Genomic DNA, 24,749 nt, shown 5'->3' with positions numbered 1-24,749 from the left:
CGTGCCCCCTCCCAGTTTCTTGTGCACTTGGCAGAGCATGGGAAGCTGAAAAGTCCTTGACCAGTGTAAACATTACTTAGCAACAACTCAAACATCAGTGTGTTATCAACATTATCCTCATACTACATCCAAAACACAGCACTATACCAGCTACTAGAAAGAAAATTAACTCTATCCCAGCCAAAACCAGGGCAGATGGCATGAGTAGTAGTGCCCAGGCAAAGAGGCAGAACATTTTGTTCACTTCTCAGGAATCAGGCTTGCCTATGTTTCTGAGGGAAGTAGTATCACTGCTTCAGAAGTAGGGGAGCCAAAGCAGGTGAAGTAATTTGCCCATCCTTGTACCAGATTAAGAGACTGTTTGGTCTGGAGGCCCTATATCTTTCTTTTTAAATTATTATTTCCAGTGCAGATGAGTACCTGACACGTAGACAAAAAGGAATAGATTCTTGAGTTGTCATTGTGCTCAATTGCTGCTTACCCTGACTGCTTAGCACACTTGGTAGACTGTTTTAAAGTAGTTTTGTTCTAGCTTGTGAGTTTATCGTACTTGCCTATGTAATACTACTTTTTTTTTTTTTTTTATGTGTTCACTTCAAATCTCTGTTGAGGAATCTAACCTCAATTCTTTTTTTATTAGGGCAAGTGTCGAGATTTTGAGACTATGTTGTGGTTTGAATCATTGCTGTTTTATGGCTGTGAAGAACAGGAGCAAGTGAAAGATGATGCTGATATTTCACTATTGCCTACCATTGTAGAGAGAGTTGTTCTTCCTAAATTAACAGGTATAGTCTTAGCAAGAAAATGGGGGGAAAAGGGGGTGTGTGGAAGCTGATGCTTGTTTGTGCTTTCAGATTTTACTGTTTTGTAAATTATTGCCTCACTGTCTGAGTACCTGTATTTGAGTATTTGCAAAATGGAGTAATTCTTTAATCTCTTACAGTGATTTCTGAAAATATATGGGATCCTTTTTCTACAACACAAACATCTAGAATGGTAGCAATTGTACAGAAACTAGTAGATGGATATCCTTCAGTGGTGAATGCAGAAAACAAAAATACACAAGTAAGTTGTTTTTTCTTAAATAACTTGCATAAGTTAAGGAATTTGAAATATTTTTAATACATGATATTGGAGAACACAGCATGCTTAGTGAGGAGCAAGAAAAAGAATTTTGCAATTATTTGATGCTCTGCAGTCTAGTTATGGGAGAGTCAAGTACAGTGATAAATTAGGAGGAGGAACTCAGTGAAGTCTCCCCAAAATAGATGCTAGAGATAAAAAGAGATATCAAATGTACTAAGACTTACTGGTCTGCAGTTTTGCTTTAAGGGTCAGCTACAAATAGTCAGGCTTTTCTTTTTAGATTTTTGTAACCTTTTCAAATGTATTGCCTTGAAATTTGATTGTTTTACTTATCTTCTATGAATACAAGAACCAATGTCATGAGTTCAGGTGGCGTAGCTAATGCAATGTATGCATTGCCTTTGGAATAATGGGAGATAGGCCAAAGTGCGCATGTATGGGGAAGTTAGCAGAAGATTAAAAATTACAAAAGCCCTGACTTCACAGAAGCTAATTGTGTAGCCAAGCTTAACCATAAAGTAATTCCATTGCCTTCAGTTTTTATTGAAAGCGTCAAATTTCTGCTCTGTTAATTATTATAGGCTTCTCTGAGACTTTATTTAATGTGTGCTTAAGTATGTATGCCTTTTACTGTTAGGGTCACAAATGTTCTTTGTTGCTTTGAAAATAAATTTCTGAGTGGTTAACTACTAAGCAGTGCTTTGGACACTTTTAAAAAAAATTTATCTGTTTCAGATGCTTTTAAAGGCATTGTTGCTAAGAATGAGGAGAACACTAGATGATGATGTATTCATGCCCTTATATCCAAAAAAGTAAGTTTGCTTTCAACTGTGGTGTTAGATCTTTATTAGCAAGTCGGTGTCTTCTGTATGTAGCTAACAGGGGTTTTTTCCCAGTATGGTTCACTGGCTGGATACAGGAGATCTTCCGTTATCATGCTGTGAGGATTTAGCAAAGACAAGCAGGATGAAAGGGAATATTTATAGAAATGAACTGTGTGTGGGAAGGAGGAAGCCAGCAAACTCCAGACAGAGGTGGTCTTGGTTGCTCATTAAAGAAATCTCTTACTTTCCAGCATCTTAGAAAACAAGAACTCTGGTCCATATTTGTTTTTCCAACGTCAGTTTTGGTCCTCTGTTAAGGTAAGTCAGTAAATACATCTGGTAAATCTTTGGTCTAGACAGTGTAGCAATAAAATCCTCTTCAAATTTGTGGAAAATGGTAGATGGAAATTGCTTTAACTTTACTTGAAAGAACTCTAAATTAGGATTCTTAGTCTTTGATAATGCACTGTGCCCTCTTCGAAAGATTGCCAAGTGAAAGCACCATCATTTTAACTTGTACGTTGTGGGTTTACTTAGCATACTCAACCCAGTTTTTTTAATGTCATTGTGCTTGTCAGAATAAAATATGCTGGTTTTATTTCACTTATGTGGGAATGAGAGACCTTGGTTTGTATTTTTTATATATATATAGTGTGAGAATCTTCATGAAACTAACTTGGCCCCTTTTGGAAAGCTTACTGCTATTTTTAAAGTATAAGAGCATTTGTAATCTTAGTTTAATTGAAATGATAAAGAGTGTGAAAGAAAGTCTCTGTGTGTGGAATGTGCAATATAGAGTTTGCAAAGGTCTGTAAGAAGCTATGACTGTTGTAGTTTATTTCCAATAAAAGGCGGTGTTGAAAATTAACTCCCAACTAAACAGGAAAGTATGAGACCCATGTTGATTGAACTGTTGATCTCCATGATCGCATAAACAGAACTCTTATCTGGAATTTACTATTTAAATTGCAGGAGTGAGGGAGACTGTATTCTGATTAGGTTTGCAATCACTTCATTTACTTAAAATATTTGGCACTGAATTCTTTCACTTTGAAATGAAAGTCAACTTCTTAAATGCTGTCTAGAGCAAAAATTGCACAAAGCTCATTTATTAAAATACTGTTGTTAAAAGTGAAACAGATAGCTTATTTAGGGACTGTGTCTCTTTTAAGAGTGAAATTGCCTGCTTCTGGCAATATCTGTTGGAGCCTGGGCAGTTTAGAAGTATGCATGCTGTTACCACTGTTTTATTTTAGGGAAGCATTAAAAATACAGCTCTCTTGCGCTACCAAGTCAGTTATAGCATCACAAATAAGCAGAAATAGAAGCTGGGAGGCAAGGACTCGTTTACTGTTTCCTGATGATCTGCCTCAACAGTAAACTGCTGGCTGCGTTCATTTGTAGGAGGCTGGCAGCAATTCTCCACAGGTCATACACCAGTGAGGAGTGACAGCTGTACAGTTGGCTTAGCCAGCGCTTCCCCATGACACTTTGTGTCTCTTGTGTCACCGTGCCATGGAAATAAGGGTATGCTGGCAGCGTAGCTGGGGATTTCATTGACAGGGGGGCTGTGAATTTGTCCCCATATGGCATATGCTAGGCCTCGCTTGGCTTGACATTGACATCAGATTTTGAGAACAAGATGGCTTAAAACTTTAATTCTTTTTTTTTTTTTCCCTGATTTCTTGTGCAAAACATGAACAAAGCTGAGGTGGTGGTGGTTGTATAAGAATTCGTAACGCTCTAGGCTGGTACTTTATGGGTTCTGAATAGTTTTGAAGCGAACAGAAGGCATATTTCCACTGCTTACCTTGGCCATGCTGTTGCATTTGAAGAGGCTCTAGAGTGTTTGATCAACTTCCTGGTTTCAGTACATTTTTAAATACTTATTTTCCCTGTGCTATATTTTCAGTTATTAGGAAACTTTCTCCAGTGGTATGGAATCCTTTCAAACAAAACTCTCCAGGAACTGTCAATAGATGGTCTGCTGAACAGATATATTCTTATGGCTTTTCAAAACTCTGAGTATGGAGAGGACAGCATTAAGAAAGCTCAAAGTGTAAGTAAAACCAAACTATGTTTAAAATCACTTGTAATGCACAAATTTCAAGAGAAGGAAAAATGTAGTTACAACTTGGGGTTACCTATGAAATCTTAGTTTTGATATCTCCAAGTTGTAATGTCAGTGAAAAAAAGATTTTTATTTTTTAATACACAAGCTAAAGAAAGAACTTTCTCTGGCTCATACCTGTAGGTAGTTTAGGTATAGTGTAGGTTTCAGTGTTTTACTGCTTGAATTTTGAAACTTTTTTTTTAAGGCTTCTCACTGTTTCAGTCAGTTGGGCCTTGTCACTGCAGTCTTACCTGGTAGACTTCACAAATCATGTTAGATGGCTTTCAAAGTGTTGTTATGTTGTGTTTAACTTTGTTTTTCCTGTTATGTCTAGGTAATTGCTTGCTTTCCTAAACAGTGGTTCGCTAATCTAAAAGGAGACAAGACTATTTCTCAGCTAGAAAACTTCTGTAGATACCTTGTTCATCTGGCTGATACAATTTATAGAAACAGCATTGGTTGCTCTGATGTAGAGAAAAGAAATGCAAGGTAACTTATTTGGAGTTAATGCAGTTGCAGTTCTTGTGCTTTGTGTTATTTTGCTGATACATGCAAACATGGGTAAATATCTCCATACTGCTGAGTGTCTTTTGAAACTTCTTTGAATTCAGACTTTAAAAATGTTACGGTATGGTAGATGAGGAGATTTTTAAGGTGTCTGAAAACAACAACTGCTGGAAATCTTTAAACATTCATAATATATTCTGCACTACTGCTTAGTGTCACTGATTCTGGCAAATTTTGTAGCTACTGGTTTTGGACTGTTCCACCTTGTGAGCCTGTTGCTGATTCCTGCATAATGGCTTCTAAATTACGAACTGTGCTTTTGTATACAGTACAAAAGTTCTGACTTTATTTACACAACCAACTAGATGAACCTGTTTTCCCCTAGATCGAAGAGTCATTTTACTTGTATCTGATAACCAGCATAATTAAAAGTTACTGCTGAACAAGTAACCTGAAATGCAATGTGTGTATCGTTTTAAGCAATGGTCAACTTTAAAACCAAATTGTTGCACTGATACCCAGGAATATAACAAGACTGGAAGATTGTTTATTCCTGTGCTGTTGCGTGAGAAGGAGAGGTTTCAAGGTCAATAGTTCTGTTGTTCCAGCAAACCTGAAACTTGGAAAGACAAACCCCCTTGCTACCTGCATTAGTCATTCTTGATAGTTGAACTTACCTGAGCCATTGTTGAGTTACTCTTCAATTATTGAGGCTCTCCAGGGGATTAGATCCTTCTCCCTTTTTGATCTTATGCATAGGACTGAAAAATCTTGGTTAAGAAGGTTTGGGGTTTTTTTTCTGATATCAGGTTTTTTTCCAGTTACCATGTTGGTTATTAGACACTTTTCTGTCTTTAGAGTCACTTTTGGCTGTGGCGTATGAATCACCTTGTTTTCAGAGAACACCGAGCTTTGTGCCACACTGGGTTGTGCTCAAACAACTTTTCATCCACTCTCAAGATATGCCTCAGAACTTTGTGTACAAAGTATAATAGTACTGTCACATACCAATTTAAATTTCCCCATGATTCAAGTCCAAAATCGACTTGCTACTCCTTCCTTTCCAAAACCAAAATGCCTAGTGTAGCATGATACTGCAATTGAAATGAAGGAGTTGAGAGAGAATCCAGTAGAGATTAAACTTTCTCTCTTTTGGTAGCCTGTTTCTAAATTTGAAAGAACTTTCTTTACCAGCTGAAATGATAACTTGGTAAAACTTTGTATTGGAAGAAAAACATCCAATTAATCCTTTTTTTCATAGTGAGTTCTAATTTAATTTCTATCTCCTGTCCTCCTGCTTTTTCCCAGCATTTAACAAATCTGTTGCCATTGCCCCTGTTAAGCAGATAAGTCTGCAGCAGGAATACTACTTTTTATAACTGAAGAATGTCATGTCTTTTCATATAAAATCTAGTACAGTTGTTTTGAAACAAATGCATTCATTTCTGCCAAGAGGGAAGTGTATCTTTACCTGTGTCTGTTGGTGTTAGTCTTCCAAATGTTGGATGCTTTTTCATAGATCAGCTAGGTTCATTTTTAAGATTAATTTTGAACTTCTAGTATTTTTTGTGAGACTGGTCTAAATTTAATGTCCATCCTCCTAGCAAGATATCAAAATTGTTTTTGACAGCTGAAGTAGTACAGTCCTCCTAGCAGTTTGTTCAGTCTGAGCTTCCTAGATTGACCTGAATTGTAATGCACTTCATTGGTGGCAAGCTTCATACCTTTTTAAGGCATGCATTAAAGCATACTTGCTGCCTTGATTTTTTTTTTTTTTTGGCTTAAACATTAGTTACCAAGAGAGCTGACTCATTGCACAGTACCATAAGTGATCCAAGACTTTTTCTTTAGATTATACTGCATCGAGTATTAAACCATATTGTACAATTAATTCCTACTCCCAAAATAAATCTTTCAATTTCAGTACAAAGCTGATAACCAACTTATTTTATCAGACTAAGCAAGCGGAGGAGAAGATGATGTGAAGTTATCTGAAAGTTACTTGCTATATGGATTCATAATGTAGTCTTCTGTTGAAATTTTAATACTTGTACATGATTGTTCCATTCCTGTATTGACTTCTCCTTCCTCCTTTTTAGGGAGCACATAAAGCAGATCATAAAGCTTCTAGCAAGTATCCGAGCACTGGATCATGCTGTGACAGTTGCGAATGATCACAACGTAAAAGAGTTAAAGATTTTAATAGAAGGAAAATAGACTTTTCCAACAACTCATTTTGAGCTTTAAAACCATTCCTGATGTGTAATTTATGTACATATGTAAAGTTTCTTAAACTGTAAAGTATTGATCTTTGTTTTAATACAAAGTGCATTCTTATATACAGCATCCTTAAAAAAAAAAAAAAAAAATTCACTTCCTTGAAAACAAAAATGGAATCCCAAGATTGTCATCTTTCCAGAAATCAGATTTTCCTTAAAGTTTCTCAAAATCTTGTTTACAAAAATACTTTGTACCCATGATTAGTAGTCATCTACTCCTGTTGATTGTTCCATGGTTAACTGGAATGTGTATAATATATTATGTGTAATACAATGTATGCATATATTTATACCACCATGTTGCTTTTAACACTGGATATAGAGATCTTGTACTGTTGGAATAAGCTTTTCATTTGCTAAAAAAATACTTATTTTGACAATAAAACGATCATATTATTGGTCAAAAGGGCTGGCAAAACATTCAAATAAGTGAAAATCATTTGAGCTAAAGAGTAGAGACACTTTCAAATGGAATCTGACCTTTAAAAAGCAGCTGTGCTGCACTCAAATTGGAACAGCTAAAAAAATATTTGCATTCAGAATATGGAACTCATAAGACTGTTCTTAGAAACAAAACAAAGGAAAACCCTAATCAGTGCTTAATTATTATTTTTTTAATACAGGCATACAATGTGAACTTGTGATTATTGCGCAAGTATACGTGATAGCACTTCCTAAGCCCTAAAACACCTTTCATTTTGTAGGAGTCATAGTTTACCCATGAACTCTGGACCCTCATTCCTTGTGCAAGTTGGTTAAATCCACTGTTTGTGTCTTTTTAGGTTGTTTTTTTTTTCTTTGGGGGGGGGTGGGGTGGTTTTGTTTGGTTTGTTGGGGTTTTTTTGTAACTTCCTACATGGAACCCGTTTCTTCTGATTGGTATAGCTAAAGATGTCAAGCAAAATGAAGGTGAAGAAAACTTTGTATCCTATGATTTGAAGTATTTATATTGTAGTAAATATTCAAATGGTACACTTCCCATTAAATACCATCTAAGAATAGTCTTGCAAAAGAAGCATTTAATTTAAATGTAAATTAAAAAGAAAACACTTTAAAAATCTGGTGATTTAGATTGGAACACTAGTGACTTGATCTTGGGGTCCAAGGCATGGGAACAGCTGTAATAGCCTTGGATTAAGAGCTATTTCCAGGTGTGCCCTACTTTTTGGGGGAACTGTAGCAATAAATTGGCATACTGAATAACATAAGAAATCACTGTATTTTATGCTCATGTCATGTGGTATAAATGAGTATATTAAAAATGTACAATTTGTAACATGCACACTTCATTTGGACACTGAACAATTGTTTTTCTGAACTGTTGGGATTGATGGAGTACATTCAGAAATATCTGCTTTTAAAAATTGTTTCAATAAACCGTCTGTCAAGGAGCTGTTGCAGTGCAACTTGGTAAGCTTTATTCCTTTAGGAAGGTGGTAAAGAAAATGATACATGTGCTGGCTGACTCTGAAAGAAAAAATAATCCCTAGAAGGTGGATTTTTGGAGTGAACAGAAGTGTCTTTACTTTGAAAAAGCAATAGGATAAACACTGGAATTCCTATACCTACCTAAAGAGTGGCTAAGATATTTTGAAACATTATTGTACTGGTAGTTACATGATTTAATAGTGACAGATTTGACCTTTTCTGTGCTTAAAATGTTACTGATTTTAGTATTTGGACACAAATAATCCATGCTACCAATGTTTCTGAAAAAGTATGTGTTTATACTCAAGTGACTTCATCACCAGAGAGATTCATAGTTGTAGAATGTTTGGTTAAGGGAGGGGGTAATCAAAAATATACAAAGTGAGATTTTAATTTTTTTTTTTTTAACAAGGAGGAACAATACTGTACAGAGACTATTCTGCATCTTCATACATGCCTGCCTTCTAGTCACAGGATCTCCAGGGTGAGGACGCATAGTTCAGACGCCTTTTGCACAGTCTGCTTCGGCTACTCTTTCTAGTGTAGCCACTGCAGTATAAAGCTCAGTGAAGGTTAACTTCCTGGCTTTAGGATAAAGTCTTTAACACAGGCTTTTATAGTGCAACAAAACTACTGCTGATATTCAGAATAGCTGCTACCCTTACACCTGTGACTATATATGGGGTGGGAGGGTATATTCTGTGGACAGAGTAAAATATGCTCAAGCTGTTCTAAGACCTGTGCTGCTAAGTTAGGTTGGTTGTCCAACTGGATAGTTGGTGTTACTGTTTGCAAATGAATGTAAACAGCTAATACTACTGCAGGGCTGAAAATGTACTTTATTTCTATTTGGATATTTTAGACAATGAAATTCCTTCAACTGAAATTACTGAAGCAGTTAGAAGCCTGTCCTCTCTGAATATCTTAAGTGCGCATTGTGTACTGTCAATTCGTTCAGAATCACTGAGTAACCACCTCAAATGCCAAAGCTTTCCACTGGTTTTTCTACATCCAGAATTTTGACTGCCATCTAATACTGAAGCTGCAAGGTGGCAGATTCAAAGATTTCATCACTGGAAAATAAGGAAAGTACTTGACCAGGAGGTGTCAGAGTTTGGATTTTCAGTTATGAAATTTTCCAAACACTGGGGCTAATAAAGCTAGAGGGTGCAGGAAAAGGGTTGGAGTCAACTATTCTCTTTTGGTGCCAGGTGCCTTTGTCGAAAAAGGTGGCCCGTTCACAAAAGGTGGTCAACAGTGATCCATCTGCTCTGAAAGCCCTCTTCAGCCTTGCTCTGCTGTCCACCAGGTCTCCCTGTGGTGGTGGTGTGCTGGGCTGGGCTAATAAAACAACAGTAACTGGGTTTGTTTTGGAAATCATGTTTATTCACTCTCTACTGCTTCTCTAGGAAGAATACTTGTAATGAGTCATGCCCTCACTTTCTCCTAGGGTATAGTTCAGGGAGGAGAAAAGGAGAACCTCTAGAGGTTCAAGCCATCAGCTGTCATCTCAAACTTTGCTTTTCTTCTAATAGTGTGTGTATATATATATATAACTACAAAACTTAAATGCAGGTTTGTAACTGCAGTTTCAGTAGGTGTGCACACTACTAATGGAGCGCCAGACTAGTGGAGCAGTAAAGCTCAAGGCATTTATTATTAAAAATACAGGCATTTTGCTCCAATTCAGATTGTGACTAGGACTGTAAGGGAGGGAATGAAGAGCATATCTTCCTTGTAATCTCTATAAACTATAGCTACAGAGAATCTTTTTTCAAGATAGCCTGTAGGTATTTTCCTAATTAACTGCTGCGGAAGACCAGCTATTCATATAGCATATATTCACACTTAGCCCATCCTCCCTCTGCTACAATGACACCATGTGGCTGTGGTGTCTGAGCCCTTGCACGCTTGAGGAGTTTCTCCTTCCCATCCCCATCCAATGTTACATTTGGAGAACAATAACATGAAGAAACTTGCAGCAAAGCATACTTACGGGTGATAAGTAACCTAACTTCTGATTTTGGGCAATGCGGCGCCTCTCCTATGTATAAATGGTTAGAATTGTATAGGCACTTAAGGACTTCATGTAAATAATGTTACCCAATTTTATTTATCAACAAAATAACCACTTTCACTTCTACCACTTCACCTGGATCTCATTTATTGATGCAAATTAAATGCTAGTAGCAAAGTGGTCATACTTTACATAAGGATCTTTAAACAATGTTACACAACCGCTGCTTGGTTGAGGTATAATCCAAGGTCAACTGCTTTAACACTATTCTCCCACAGTTTACCATGTGTATCTCACTCTTCGCTATCCAAATTAAGAAATAATTATAACTTGTTAAGAGACTGATGTCCTAGATGATGATGAAATCCCATGTGAGAAGGTGCTAACACATCAAGTGACATGGCAACCTTATTTCTGCTCAGAACTCTACAGGGACTCTCGAGAAAGTCTAATAGCCTCTTTAGTAGTTAGCGTTGTTTAGGAAAAGGAAAGATGTAGAACATGTAAGAAAAAATTGCATGTAAAATTGTCAGTCATTGACATTTTTATGAATAGGATAATATATTACAGAATTATTACAGTTATTTAATACTTATAGTTCTTTTATTAGACAGTTATGTATGATTACAGTTACTACAGAATTACCTTTATCCTAAAGGTCACCAATAGCAAAGGGAAAACCTTGTCCTTTACTATAAAGGAAAACAAAATGAAATCTGAAATGTGAAATGGAGAAGTCTGAGGAAAAATTGTGCAGATATAGGGAGCCACATGATTCCTCTTTCTCCTCCTTTCAGATATATCTCATTTTCTGCAAAAGTTTGCTAATCGGTGGTTCTGCTTTCAGTTCTCCCTAAGTTACTCTACAAAAAAACCATTTTTTTACAAAGAACCCTAAATATATATACTGGGAGAAGGGATATGGACCTGCAGTTTTGATGTAGTGTACAGCTTTGGTAGAATGACTCGGTGAGGTTTGTTTTAACAGGCTGAACTGTCCTCTTATGCGTGGTGGTACTTAAAAGCAGTATTCCTGTCATCTCAGGTTTATCAGTTGCCCAGGAAAAAGTAAATGTCCTGTGATCAGTGCTTTAAAAGGAAATAACAACACCTGTGACCTGACCATTCGGCTTTACCTGTGAAGTCACAAGCAAACCATTCCTCCAGGAGTTAGTAGTGGCACGTACAGAAAAGAGAACTCTGAGGAGGCTTCAAAAATGGTTGTTGCAAGGCGGGAGGATAGTTGTGGTTTTTTGAGAAACTCGCACGCAACCAACAGGATGAATCAGAGTTGAGCGGTTTTGCCCTGCATGTGGTACTCCAAACAAAAAACTTTGGTAGCCTTACAATTGTTAGTTGAACTAGTCTGTCTGCACCATGAAATAATGGACAAAATAATGGACAAAATTTTTTGTCCAAGAGTTCTTAGTTTCTGTATATAAGTAAAACTCTTGCCCTAAATATGCAGAAATAAATGAATGGGGATAAAATAATTGCATGGAGACAAACTTAATAATACAAGGGCCTGCCATTTAAGGCTCTACTCCAAACAATGACTTAAGCATATGGTTTTGTTCAAGTATGTGAACTGTCCCATTGACTCCACTTACGTTACTTTTGTGCTTTATGTGCATAGTTAAATGTTTTCATAGAGCAGAGACCTGGAGTGAAGCACAGATATATCTCCAAGATTTGGTGTAGTAATTTTCTTATATATTTAAGCCCAAATTTTCATAGCCTAGATTTCATACAAGTTCTTGAGTATTGTCTATTTACTGTCTTAAGACTTTTGTGATACCTAGCTAACAGAAAACATTAAGTGGGATGGAGGTTGCATGACTATGGGCCTCACACACCCTGGGGACATGTGGCTTAAAACCAGTATTACCCTTAAATTACGTATTGCCATTTTACCCAAAAGCTTCAATCAAGATACAACTTTCATTGAACTAAAGATACTAAAACTATAATGTACACACATGGTTACTACCTCAAGGAGCTAGCAGTTCAGAAAACTGCCTCTGCAAACAAGTGGTGGATAGAGGAAACTCAGCTTTAAAGATTTAATGAGCGGTAGGAGTTTGCAGGAGTAAGGCCTATGATAAGTGCTAGAAAGGATATGCACACTAAATATAATGTCAAAACTTTCATTTATTTGCTGTTGCTGTGCCAGTTTAGCGATGTACAACACCACAGATGTCCCTGAGAAAATGGTGGTTTGAACACTTAGTGGAATGGGTAAAATAGTCGGTGGCCTCACTGCCAGTGGTGCATGTGACAGAGCCTGGCAGCCCAGGGCTGCTGCTGCTGCTGCCAAGGGAAGAGGTCAGGGGGGTAAAGCTGCTGATACGGCTGAGGCTGAGGCTCGCTCTCTCCCCATTTTTTGCCACTGCTGTTTTTTGCACTCCTCCTCCCAATTTTGCAGCAGGATCTGCAGGCCCAGAAACCTTCCTCTTCCCCCTTCAGGCATCCTAATTCTGCCTTCACATCCGTCTTCCTCTGACAGACGCAGCATGGCCCTGAGCTTCCTCACCTTTTTGATACCAAAGGTAAATGTTGCCTAGGTTGCCGAGAAGCCTTGAGCCAACTCTGCTTTCAGACAGCAAAGAAGTTTTAAATAGGCTCTGCTCTGAAGCCCAGTGAAGTTGTGGTGGGTTGACCTTGGACTTCAGCCAGACGCCCACCCAGATGCTCTCTCACTCCCCTCCTCAACAGGACAGGGTGAGAAAGTAAGATGAAAAAGCTCATGGGTCAAGAGAAAGATGGAGAGATCACTTAGCAATTACCACCATGGGAAACAGACTTGACTTGGGGAATTAATTTAATTTATTGCCAAATAAAATAGATTTGGATACCAAGAAACAACGACAATTAACACAACGCCTTCCCCCCCCTGCCCTTTTATCCCAGGCTCACCTTCACTTCTTCATTCTCGACTCCTCTACGTCCTCCCTGAGCTCCAGTTACAGAGGTATATCTCCACATTTCCATATATTTAAGGTTGGTGAGATTCTGAAATTCAGTTGGCAGGTGGGGAAAAATTACCAAAACCTTTTATTAAACAAAACTGAAGAACAAATTAAACTTTGTTTGTAATATGCTTTGCTATATTATGCAGTATATTACATTGGCAATTAGTTAGAATCAAATATTCATTCTCATTTTCCATTAATTTATAAACAGCAGTATTTTCTGAAGTTAATAATAGCTTTATCAAAGCTCCCACTATTGGATAGCAATACATTTTTTACATTCTCAGCTTATGTAAACTGATACCAGCAGATGAAATATTGGACATGAGCCGGCAATGTGTGCTTGCAGTCCAGAAAGCCAATTGTATCCTGGGCTGCATAACAAGCAGGTCAAGGGAGGTGATTCTCCCCCTCTGCTCCACTCCGTGAGACCCCACTTGGAGTAATGTGTCCAGCTCTGGGGTCCCCAGCACAAGACACACACGGACCTGTTAGAGGGGATCCAGAGGAGGGCCACAAAAATGGGTGCCTCCCATTTGGGAGGGCTGGAACACCTCTCCTATGAGGAAAGGCTGAGCGAGTTGGGGTTGTTCAGCCTGGAGAACAGAAGGCTCCAGGGAGACTTTACTGCGGCCTTTCCATATACAAAAGGGGCTTATAAGAAAGGTTGAGAAAGACTTTTTACCAAGGCCTGTAGTGATAGGATAAGGGACAACAGTTTTAAACTGAAAGAGGGTAGATTTAGATTGGACATAAGGAAGATATTACTTACGGTGAGGGTGGTGAGACACTGGAACGGGTTGCCCAGAGAAGCTGTGGGTGCCCCATCATTAGAAGTGTTCAAGGTCAGGTTGGATGGAGCTCTGAGCAACTGGATCTAGTGAAAGATGACCCTGCCCATGGCAGGGGTGGATGGACTAGATGATCTCTGAAGGTCCCTTCCAACCCAAACCATTCTGTGATTAGGTGATTCTATGATTATATTTTCAACTGATGCATTTCTCTGATGTTTTGAAAAGTCACTACACAAATAATGGAGTAGTTCATTTTCAACTGCATAATAATGGTTAGCTATCAGAAAAAAAATACCCTGAGGCAAAATATATTTATCTGAGGCAAAATATATATGTTCATAAGAAAACAACCACACATGCCATCTGAATCTATTTTACCTGCTGAAAAAAATGTGAATAAACTTGATACATCACTTGTTTTACACTACAAGTACATATCATTTTAGCCTTGGGTGTATCTTGTAAAACAACCTTTAAATTGCTGTCCCTATTAGTGATCTTTATTCATGGATAAAACCAGGACACACTTGCTTTGCTTCCACAGCAGCCACATTGTCATTCTTTTATTTTTACATTCTCAACAGTAAAAAAGTTTCATGAGTTTCTTTTTGATGCTATGCTAGAGATAGTTCAATTGCACGTGAGCATCTACCATGAGCAAGTGAGAAATAGCATAAACTGTAATAAGCTGATAGCAATTATGCATTCTAGTAATTTCAAAACCCAAGAAACTTATCTTTAAATAGTCTTTTAAAAACTCATCTATAGAACATTTTCACTGAGGTTGTCATAATGCATGTAGGAAGCCGGCCAGCTAAAAATACACAAAGATTACTTACACTGTATTTTACATCACAAATATTTGCTCTGTGTTCCCTCCCACCAGTGTACTCCACTCAACTGGTACTTAGCCTATGGTAGGTATGTGGGATAAGACCATATTTAAATATCAAAAGATTATGTGTACAATCTACTATTTCTTTAGAATAGATCAAAGCTATTCAGGGAATATATATCAAACATAACTTTTTGTGTTTCAATATAAAGTTTATAAGAAACAAAATAGGTCTTTCCATTTTTAATTTTTACCCTTCGCAATGGGAATTGATCTTGGATGAGAAGGTAGCGGGAAGAAATGCTACAATCTAAAATCAAAGATGGCCCAGCTCTTGTCTCAGGAGGTAGCTATACTTCCCACACTTGACCTTATGCATATTCTTTAGTTCAAATTATAGTGTTAGTGAAGAGAGTTTCTCCACACTTTTTCAGATTTTGTTTTTTTTACTTCAGCTCTCCATTCAAACTGCCATCCTGGCCCCAGCATTACCTGAAGTGCAGCAAAGCCCACTTCTCTCTTGATTTTAGCATGTAGCTCTCAAACCTGTCTTCTGTAGCCTCCTCAGCAGCTTGCAATTTATCACCAACACAATACAGTAAAGCTCCTGTGAAGCAGTACTCCTCCTCCACTTGCAGCCTGCGCAGGCTGAATGGAAATTTCCAAAGAGATGCTTACAGCCTGTCCTTAAAACTTTTGAAGACTGTCAGGAAGAGGTAGGCTTTAGCCGTGAGTCAGTGCTCCCACCTGACCCGAAGCACTTGGCGAGCATCTGCACTGACAGCTTCTATGCCCATTGCCTTTTGCGCAGAGAGGTTGTTCAGTTTGCACTGCTATTTCTGAGCCTATCCCTAAGATTTTTCTCCCTGCTGCACCTGTAATAAATACACAACCAGGACTGGGGCTGACTGTGTTTTAACACAGCCTCACCGTGCATCCATAGCACATTTTTCAACTTTGAAGCCTGCAGTCCAGCACTGCCATAAGACAACGCGAAAGGAGAACTTCTTCTAAGGGGTCTCTTCCTGCTTTTCCCTAAGGGGCCAGGTTTCCTCAGGCTACACTCCACCCCGACAGCAGGGCTTGCCCAACGCTCAATGCTCCGGTTCAACGTGCCCCTGACAGGGCCTTACACGAGGGATGCCGCTCACAGGAACCCGGCTCTGGCAAAGCCTCCACCCAGCCCGGTGTGGCTGCTCCCGCGGGCCAACACCTCCCTGCCCGCAGGCCCCGCCGATCAACCGCTCTCCCTCTCCCCCGCGGGGCGGCCGGTAACCGCTTAACGGCAGCCCTGGCACCTCGCCTCACGCCGGGCCCGCGACCTCCCCCCTCCTCCCCTATCCTCCACGCCCCGCCGCGGCCGGCGCTGCCGCCCCCTCACGCCCTCTACCGACTTCCGGCGGCGGGAGGCGCAATGCGGAAGGGACGGCGGGGCCGGAGCGGAAGTGAGGTCCCGCCGGCTCCCGCGGCACGGAGCGGAGCGGGCGGCCGTTGGTGGCAGGTGGCGCGGCCGGTGAGGGAGGCGCTGGTACCGCTGCGGCTGGGGGGCTGGGGAGGGGGGCGGCAGCACCCGGGGAGCGCTCGACGCCTGTCAGTGCGCGGTGGAGCCGGCCCGGCTGTCGCCGTTGCGGAGCTCGGGCCGCGGGGGCGCCGCTGGCGCCAGACAAGATGGAGGCTCTGTCAGCGTCGTGGGTACCGGCGGCACCGGGCTGCGGCGGGCGGCAGGTGGTAGCGGGGCGGGGATCTGCTGGCCCGGGGATCTGCTGGCCCGGGGATCTGCTGGCCCGGGGATCTGCTGGCCCGGGGCTGCCCCTCGGCCGGCCGGTGGGAGAGTCGCGGCTGTCTGGTGACCCCTTTCCTCCTGCCCGGCAAGGGAGGGGGGCTTCGGGTGCAGGGCCGGACCGGCGCCGCTGCTCCCCGGGCGGTGCTGCGCCCGCAGGGGCTGTGCTGCAGGGTGGGGGCCGGCATGTTCCGTACCGGCGGCGTGAAGTCCGTGTCCGCCCTAGAGGTTACGGACACTGAGCTGAAGGGAGGGGAGAGGGCAGAAACCCTGCCCCTGGCTTTCAAGAAGAATCTTCCCTCGCTGTATGTTTCCTGAGCTTAAGCCCTTAAAATTTGGGTACTCTCGCGTTCGTTTATAGTTTCTTATTGTTTGGGGTTTCTTTATTGTTTTAAAGGAAGATCTTACCTCTGTGGCTTACAGGCAGTTTCACCAGTACAATACTGCAATGTCTCAGTCGTCAGCCACTGCAAGGGAGGGTTTAAATCCAAACAAAAACCTGTTTTCATTTAAAAAAGAAAAACAAAATAGGTTAATGTTTTTGTATGATCTTTTAAAACGTCTTAACAGCTTTAGTGTTTAAAATATGTCCTTTTGTACAAGGTCAGAATCAATAAAATTGATCTAAAATTTGAAGCCTGCCCAGACTTCTGGTCCTCTGCATTTGACATTAGTTTATGATTAAGCTAGTTGCTGCTCTTACATATTTGTGGTGGCTAGAGAACCTTATTCTCCTTTTTTTTTTTCCTAAGAAGAAATCCTATTCATTAATTATTGTGAAAGAAATTCTCGTTGTCTCTGAGAAGCTTTTAAATAAAACCTTTATTTTGAAAGATGTTTCTCTGGGTAATTGTGTTTCTGAAACATTGTTATGTTGTCTTTAGGTAGTCCCCATATTTCTTTTGGAACACGAGATAAAATGAATCTCGTGAGGTAGAAAGAGTGAGCAGGTCTTTTTTTCTTGTTTGTTTTTGTTAAGCATGTAAAATCCGTAGGAAAGGATGCAAGTCAGACCTGCTTTGCAGAAGGTATCTGGAAGCACAAGAAGGTTTCACTAACATCATCTTGTGTTGGACAGGACTGCCTCCGATAAAGGCAAAATGGCTTTCAGTAAAGGATACCGTGTCTATCACAAGCTGGATCCACTTCCATTCAGTGTGATAGTGGAAACCAGAAACAGAGAAGAATGTCTCATGTTTGAATCTGGAGCTGTGGCTGTCCTCTGTAAGTCGATATGTTTTGATAACTACAGTGTAAAAAGTTGGCAGACTTGATGTTGTGTAAGCTGTTTATTTATGGAATATAAAGAAGCACTATTCTGTTGTCTTATTTGCTAACGGAGAAGCTTCTGATTTAAATGAGGAAAAAAAAGGCATTTTCATATCTTCATCTGTTGAGAGAGAATTTTACACGTTTAATTACATTTCATCATGCATGTATATTTTCATGTATACTAAATTTTCTTCTAATAGCTTCCAACAACATCTGCTTATTTCTTTGGTTCTGAACAACCTTCTCCTTTTGAATACATGATAACTCATTGAAAAGCTAATTCTCTATGTTGTATTTCATAATAAAAAAATCTATATTCTTAAATGGTACATCATCTTAAATTGTTTTTTTATCTCATTTTGTATCATGATTTTTGATGGCTTTTTGATTTTTAGCTTTATTTTGTCCCTGTATTTTTAACCTATCTTGAGACTCTGTATTGATTTGTCTTGTAATAAAATGAGTAATATTTGGAGCAAGCTGTCTTGCATTGCAAAGTTATTCTTACATGTTTTCAGTGATAAATGCATTAAATGTTTCCCTTCAATTCTTTTTGCCTTCCCCCCACCCTGTTTTTTTTAAGTCATAGTTGAAGGAGGACACTAAAATGAGAAGTGCGGAAGAGATCCGTGAAGCATATAGATAGGGTTTTAAAATGTAGTTTGGCTTGTATTCTTCAGAAAGTGAGCACCTGGTTGCACAGGGTTTCTAAGCTTGTTTTTTACTCTTTTATAGAAAGCATACTGTGGAAGTTTTTTTTTAGTCAATAACTTTTTGATTAATTCATTCTGATGCCTGTTTGTGGTTTTCTAGCCTAGCTATTCTAAGCACCGTTCAGAAAATGGGAGATTTGATTCACTGCCTGAAGTCTGAGTAGACTCAAAAACCTACCTTTCAGGAGGATGCTCTGGCTTTGAGACCATGGAGTAGGCTGAATGGGGAGTGTGTTCTCTAACAAGACTCAGAGTTAGAAATGTGATTACCAAAGAAGAGTGAGACTTGAGATAAGTTTCCTTTGTTTGGTATTTGCAATTGGCTCTCCGATACGTGAGGGTGCTCCATGGCAGTGTCATGGTCTCTTTGTGAGGCACCTGACTGTCCCTGTATAACGGACTTAGAAGTTGGGCATAGAGTCATCTGTACTGGACAGGCTGTAAGAACAAGTGCTCTCTAGCATACAGCTTAATCTGCATCTTTAATGTGCGATTAGAACAAGCTGCCATTAACTGTTAGAAGCCTAGCAATGGGACATGCCAGCATGATTGACATTATAGCTGCAATTGTATGATGATCCAGGTGAAAAACAATGAGTGCTTTTCTCCTATTTTTGAGAATTTTTTTTTTCTGATACAGTTTCTTCTTACTATGTATTTAAGTAATTTCATTGATTTTGCCAGCAGTATTTGAAAGGCATTGTGTGGTGTGGATTGGGTTGGGAATAAGTGTCCAGTCATAAAGCTAGTGAACAGGTTTAGTGAAATCCGTAAGACAGGGAAAAATGCTTTGAAGATTTGTGGAAAACTTTATTTTAGCATGCATTTAGTAATTACTGAACAAGCTTAAGCTACTTAAAGAGCAACGTGTTAAAAATAATTTATTCCTGAAAGTTAAGCTTAAAAAGGACAGTAAGTTAGTTGCTTTTTGTGCTGTGATACACTGCAGGCACCTGGATAAACTTTCTTCTCTAAAAATTAAAAATAACATCAAAGTTCCTGCTCTATTCTATGCCTCATGTTGTTACCAAACAGAGGAAGTGGAACCTGAAGGAAGTTTGAAAGCCTCTCTCCTCTTGGGTTCTGTACTTAGAAATAGCATATTATTAGTCTGTTAAGGTTTGTCCTTGGTATTCTAATTGGTAGGTATCAGCATAGTAAACGTTCATACTTAGCTAGAAGTAGTTACTCTGAATATTGTTTTCAGTAACCTTAACCAGTAAACTGCTTGCTCTTTTTCTATCTGGTAAATGGGCATAATTTCCCAATGCATATTTAGCTGTGGCATTTTGCTTTAATTCCCTTTTTGAACCTAAACTCTTTAGGTACTGAAACATGATTCTTTTGTTAATGGTTGAAAGATCACAATCATACCCTTGAACTGACAGCAGAAAAAGCGCTACAGTTCCCTAGCTCAGGATTTTTTTTTTTTCTCTCTTTTTCTGCTTGCTGTTTGCTTCTGGTATCTATTATTTTTAATACATATTTAAAGGAGTACAATTATTAGTGCTTGGGTAAGATTTGTAAAGTACTACTTCTCCTTCTCTCTAGTCATGCCACACTCTAGTCAAACCAGTCAGAAGATTCTAGTTTGTAGCCTTACAAACTTCTGGATATTGGTACAAATCTAAAAGCCAAAGTTAATGAAAGACTGGCCCTTGGAGAAAATTCCCCAGATGTTTGTAAAATCTGTGTGAATAGTTAGAAAAATGGTCAGATCAAGTATATATAAATTTAAATCCAGAACAGCATCACTTTAAACTGTTAAAAACTTGTATTTTTTGCTGATGGTGCTAACACTTTTTAGACTCTACAAAATGGACAATGGACATTTGTGGACTACAAAAATGGACAATACTGATCTCACTGTTAAACATTTTTCAGAAGATTTTAATAAATACTGAAGATAAAATAAGGTGTTTCAGCCTTATACCCAATCATAGTTCTTATCTATATGTAGAATGTATAATATAGGCACAACGTAGTGAAATACACTTTACCATTAAAAGTGATTAATGTGGTTCAGTTCTGAGAGCCTTAGTGAACTGCATCTTCTGGGGTATCCCTGTGTAGAAATGTGGGTTTGAAATGGGCTAAGAGAAAGGAGTGAAAGCTTGCTGATCCTTTAAATGTCATCTTAAAGGAAGTACATCTGTCATTTTGCTGAGGGAAGGATAACAGTATTAACCTTCATCCCCTTTACATTCAATGAAGCATTGCAAGATGATTCAGAGGGTTTAGTTAGGCCTCTGTATGAAATGCTGTACAACTCATAGGTTGTGTGATTTACAGTGCGTGTTGTATGTGCACTGAATCTATTATTCAAGTCAACAAAATAAGATGGAAGAAAGGAAGAGGGTCGAAGGGGTAGTTCACAGAGGTGGTGGTTGCATGATCATTCAATCCTAACGTGGAAGCAGCCCAAGCCATGCTTCTGCTGGAAGTGTTCTATGTACTGCTTGTAACATGGATTAGCTAATGTTACTGTGACCAAAACATCTGAGAAATAACTTGGCTTGCCTTTATATATTTAATATCTCTTTTATCGACTCACTCCTAGTATTGGGTTAGCCCAAGATATTGAAGTCTGAGGGGATCCTGCCAACTTGTTTCTCAAGGCCTTGTAAGAGCACTTAGTTTTAAATGTCAGCAGCTTCACTGCGGATTTGTTTAGATTTTAGTAGGACGATGTCGTATATCTATTTTTTTCTTATTTGACATATAAAATAGACAGTATATTTGTTCTTTGAAGTAGGACTCTTTAATGAGATATCTTACCTGTAAAGATTTCATTGACTGAGCAGGAGGGTGTTCTCTCTCCCTGTTCCTCTCTGGTGAGTCATAACAAAACAAGTGGGAGGCTGTCTTTACTCCTGTCGCCTGTGATGAGTAAATGAGAATGTTCTGTCGTCTGGGAAAATACTGAGCCCTGAGTGGAGAGAGCAGGAGCTTCTTGCACATCCCTTCAATCTTATGGTAAAGCTGAGAAGAGAGCAGGTGTGAACAGGAAGAGGCACTATGCCCACCCTGAGCTTTCTGTAGAGCTAGATAAAGTAAGAGCTATAATAACCTGTGTGCAGCAGGCATCCCGGTATTCGTAGTCATGTTTAGCTATGCTACTCTATCACCCATTCACAATCCACTTCTTTTTTAAAAGAAAATTCTTCCACACTGCATTCCTGGGGCGGGGGAAGCAGATGTGCTATTATCTGTCCACAGTAGCAGATGGGATATAATAATTTTGCAAGAGATTTTAAGCTGATATGGTGCTTGAGGAAGCTTAGACACCCAGAAGAGAAACATACTGACAGATATATTTGATTAGCACCTGCCATATGTACATAATTATTAAGGAGGGTAACATTCTGTATGCTCACAACCAGAGTTGGTTTTGTTTTTTTTTCCTTCGGTGTTTGCTGCTGCCAGTAATAAACTGCCACTGTGTGATTTCCCCCCCCCCCCAATAATGTTTATCCAGAGTTCTGAGTGGAACCACATCCCCTTAACTAGGGAAGGAGAATATCTCAAAATAAATTACTACATTCTGTTTTTCATGATGGGATCCCATAAAATAAGCTTCATATTAATATTTTCCTGTTTTATATACATATATAAAGGTACAATAATAATAAGGATTAAAATTCTTCAAGCAGTAATTTATCCTCTGGAAAGAGCGTCTTTACGTTAGAGAGGAAAGGTCAAATACAGGCTGTGGTAGAAACAATTTTTGAATGTATTTTGATGTAATATTGTATTCAGCTGAAGCCAATTTGAAGGGACCAATGTGAAGGGACTGGGATGCAAAGGCAAACAGCAATTTCACCTTCCTGTCTCTATTACTGTTTTGACTAAGTGTCATCTTCCGGACTACGCCTTCCCATTAAAAAGTATCTTCAAACACTTAAGAAACTGCAGGGAAGCAACAGCTACAGTGGCTGCCAAGGGCAGCCTTGCTGGTGGAGGAGGCTTTAACCTGTCCTCCTGTCATCAAATGCCTTTCCTAGGATTCTGCCAGAATTCACTGTCCTTTCAAATCTACTGGGAAGATGTTCCGCTCATTGGTTTCCAGGCATTTCCAACAAAATCACGCGGTTTAACAGAGACCACGTATGCTAGCCTAGCACACTTTGAAAAGTACAAGAAGTACAGTAAGAATCTTCCCAGGAGGTTGGTGGAGGCAGTAACTCTTGCCTGGGAGACCTCTTTGAATGGCATAATGGATCTGCAAGAATTTGGTCCGCAGTTCTGGAAATATTAAAAAGAACTTACAACAGAATCTGAAGGCTTTTTGCTTTTTAAGGTAGACTAGCTTTACAGCAGTAGTAAAGACTATCCTCTATGTGTACCACAGCCTTTTGCATGATTTTAACAAGGGATTTTCACTGGCAAGAAATAGTTCTCTTTATGAATGTTCCCTTTTCAATTCAGTACATTTTCATTTCTGTGATAGCACACATGATAGTAAAGGTCTTCGTTTTGCCCTACTGGACATCCAGTGAATGATCGCTCTTGCTAATTAAATGTCTGTTAAGAAGCCTCGTTTGCATACTTCTGGAGTTTCTCAGACAGAATGTAGAAAAACTAATTAGCATTTCTACATTTCAGATAATTTGGTAGCTTTTTTGCATACTAGCACATATTTAAATTGAAAATTTTGTAATTTTGTGAGTTGACTCGTACAGGCAAAAATTGCAACAGTTGGATTTCACGTAAAATAACTATTTTAATCAAAGTATTCAGTATAAGAAGAAAATCTTTGTAGATTATTGGTGCTGTAAAGTTTTGTTTTCAATAGAGAATGTGTAACTGGGTCAGAAAGGACCCAGGAATGGAAAGGAAGTGCTTGTAGGCTGTTACGTGGGTCAGCTTTGTTTTCACACTTTTATTTCTCAGCTTGGTTTTTCCCCCCTCATCAGTGGTGTTAGTTGAAATGATACATTTGTGGAGTAAATTTGCATAGTATTGGAAAATAGTGTTAAAGTAACCAAGCCTTTTATTTGCTCATCTGTTACAATTTTTTTGTTGGTTTTGTTCCAAACAGTGGGTTTTTTTCTGGTGTGTAGTATTTAGATATAATTGTTAACATCTAGAGATGTCTGGGGTTTTTTCATTGCTGGGAAGAGGTGATTAGTTATTTGGGGGTTCCTCCCCATAGTCTTAAGATAAGTGTTGATTATGGTAACATATAAATGTCTTTGTGAAGTGAATAATGTTACTTCATAATTTGAACTAGCAAATAGAGTGGGGGAAAAAAAATCATCCTATTAATTCAAAGACAATATCATATGAATTATGGAAGATTTAAATATAATCTGTCGTCCAGTTTTCTGTGCATCTGTTCGTGTCAGCAAAGTATCAAAAGTAATAAAATGGTTCTTCAGTTGGTTGATTTATAAATGAAAGTGGTGACTCCACTCTGATATCAATGTCACCTATGTGGTAATATTAAAATGTTAACTTTAATTTAAATACCAAAATTTCAACTGTCCTGATTTGACAAAAAGCTTGAAAACCTCAATCTTAAAAGCTCAAAAACAAACTGTGTAAGAATAGTTCATAAATCTTTCAGATTTTAAACTTTTTAAAGTGACAGTAGCATGAGCTTTTTCTCGTTGAACTTAAATGAGAAGTCTTGTTTCTGAAGGAACTGCACATAATTTCAGGAGTGTGTCTTTGTTCCCAGCTCAGTGTCCCATGTTCTAGCTGAGAATTGTAGCCACTAACTTAAAATGTGTAGTCATGGCACCTTGTAAGCCCACCAAGAAGAGAACATAACTGTAGAAAGCCTAAATGATAACTTTTAATGTGATCTTAGCTTTATAATTGTTAAAATTGCAAAACTAATTTCTAATCTGGAATTAAGCAGAATACACATTGAACCAAGTTGTCCTGAACACAAGATTTTTAATGGGGATCCATTTGCGTAACAGTAGGAGGACTGACATAATCCCTTTAAAATAATTTGAACAGTCACCTTTCTTAAATGAGTCAGTGATTGATAAGGTGTGATTGTTACAGATGTATGCTTGTGATTTAACTTGGAACAAATGAGAAGTTAACATTTAAAAATCCTGTGACCTATTAATTTTTAATAAAGATTGACTTAAAATTTTTTTATTCTTTTTCTCT

The 24,749-nt window shown here is 38.9% G+C and overlaps 2 protein-coding genes across 7 annotated transcripts in view; both read left to right on the top strand.

Moving 5' to 3' along the window:
- Positions 1-8,194, top strand: part of PAXBP1 (PAX3 and PAX7 binding protein 1) — a 29,887-nt gene extending 21,693 nt beyond the window's left edge. The window contains exons 12-18 of one of the 2 annotated variants that reach the window (XM_072845492.1): positions 641-785; positions 944-1,065; positions 1,822-1,898; positions 2,162-2,228; positions 3,823-3,969; positions 4,358-4,512; positions 6,630-8,194. In XM_072845492.1, the coding sequence (XP_072701593.1) occupies positions 641-785; positions 944-1,065; positions 1,822-1,898; positions 2,162-2,228; positions 3,823-3,969; positions 4,358-4,512; positions 6,630-6,747 (831 nt within the window). In that variant the 3' untranslated portion in view covers positions 6,748-8,194. Of the gene's footprint in view, positions 1-640; positions 786-943; positions 1,066-1,821; positions 1,899-2,161; positions 2,229-3,822; positions 3,970-4,357; positions 4,513-6,629 lie in introns of those variants that run through there. The other variant, XM_072845501.1, reaches the window with a different exon arrangement.
- An 8,077-nt stretch (positions 8,195-16,271) lies between these two features.
- SYNJ1 (synaptojanin 1) overlaps positions 16,272-24,749 on the top strand; it is a 66,543-nt gene continuing 58,065 nt past the window's right edge. For 2 of the 5 annotated variants that reach the window (XM_072845421.1, XM_072845409.1), the window contains exons 1-2: positions 16,401-16,940; positions 17,714-17,859. In XM_072845421.1, coding sequence (XP_072701522.1) covers positions 16,822-16,940; positions 17,714-17,859 — 265 coding nt within the window. In that variant the 5' untranslated portion in view covers positions 16,401-16,821. Of the gene's footprint in view, positions 16,369-16,399; positions 16,941-17,630; positions 17,860-24,749 lie in introns of those variants that run through there. The other 3 variants (XM_072845432.1, XM_072845443.1, XM_072845454.1) reach the window with 3 other exon arrangements.

The sequence above is a fragment of the Ciconia boyciana genome, chromosome 1, assembly GCF_034638445.1.
Source record: "Ciconia boyciana chromosome 1, ASM3463844v1, whole genome shotgun sequence".
In the NCBI taxonomy this organism is placed as follows: domain Eukaryota; kingdom Metazoa; phylum Chordata; class Aves; order Ciconiiformes; family Ciconiidae; genus Ciconia; species Ciconia boyciana.
The sequence above is the reverse complement of the archived record's forward strand: the minus strand, read 5'-3'. Positions and strand labels throughout refer to the sequence as shown.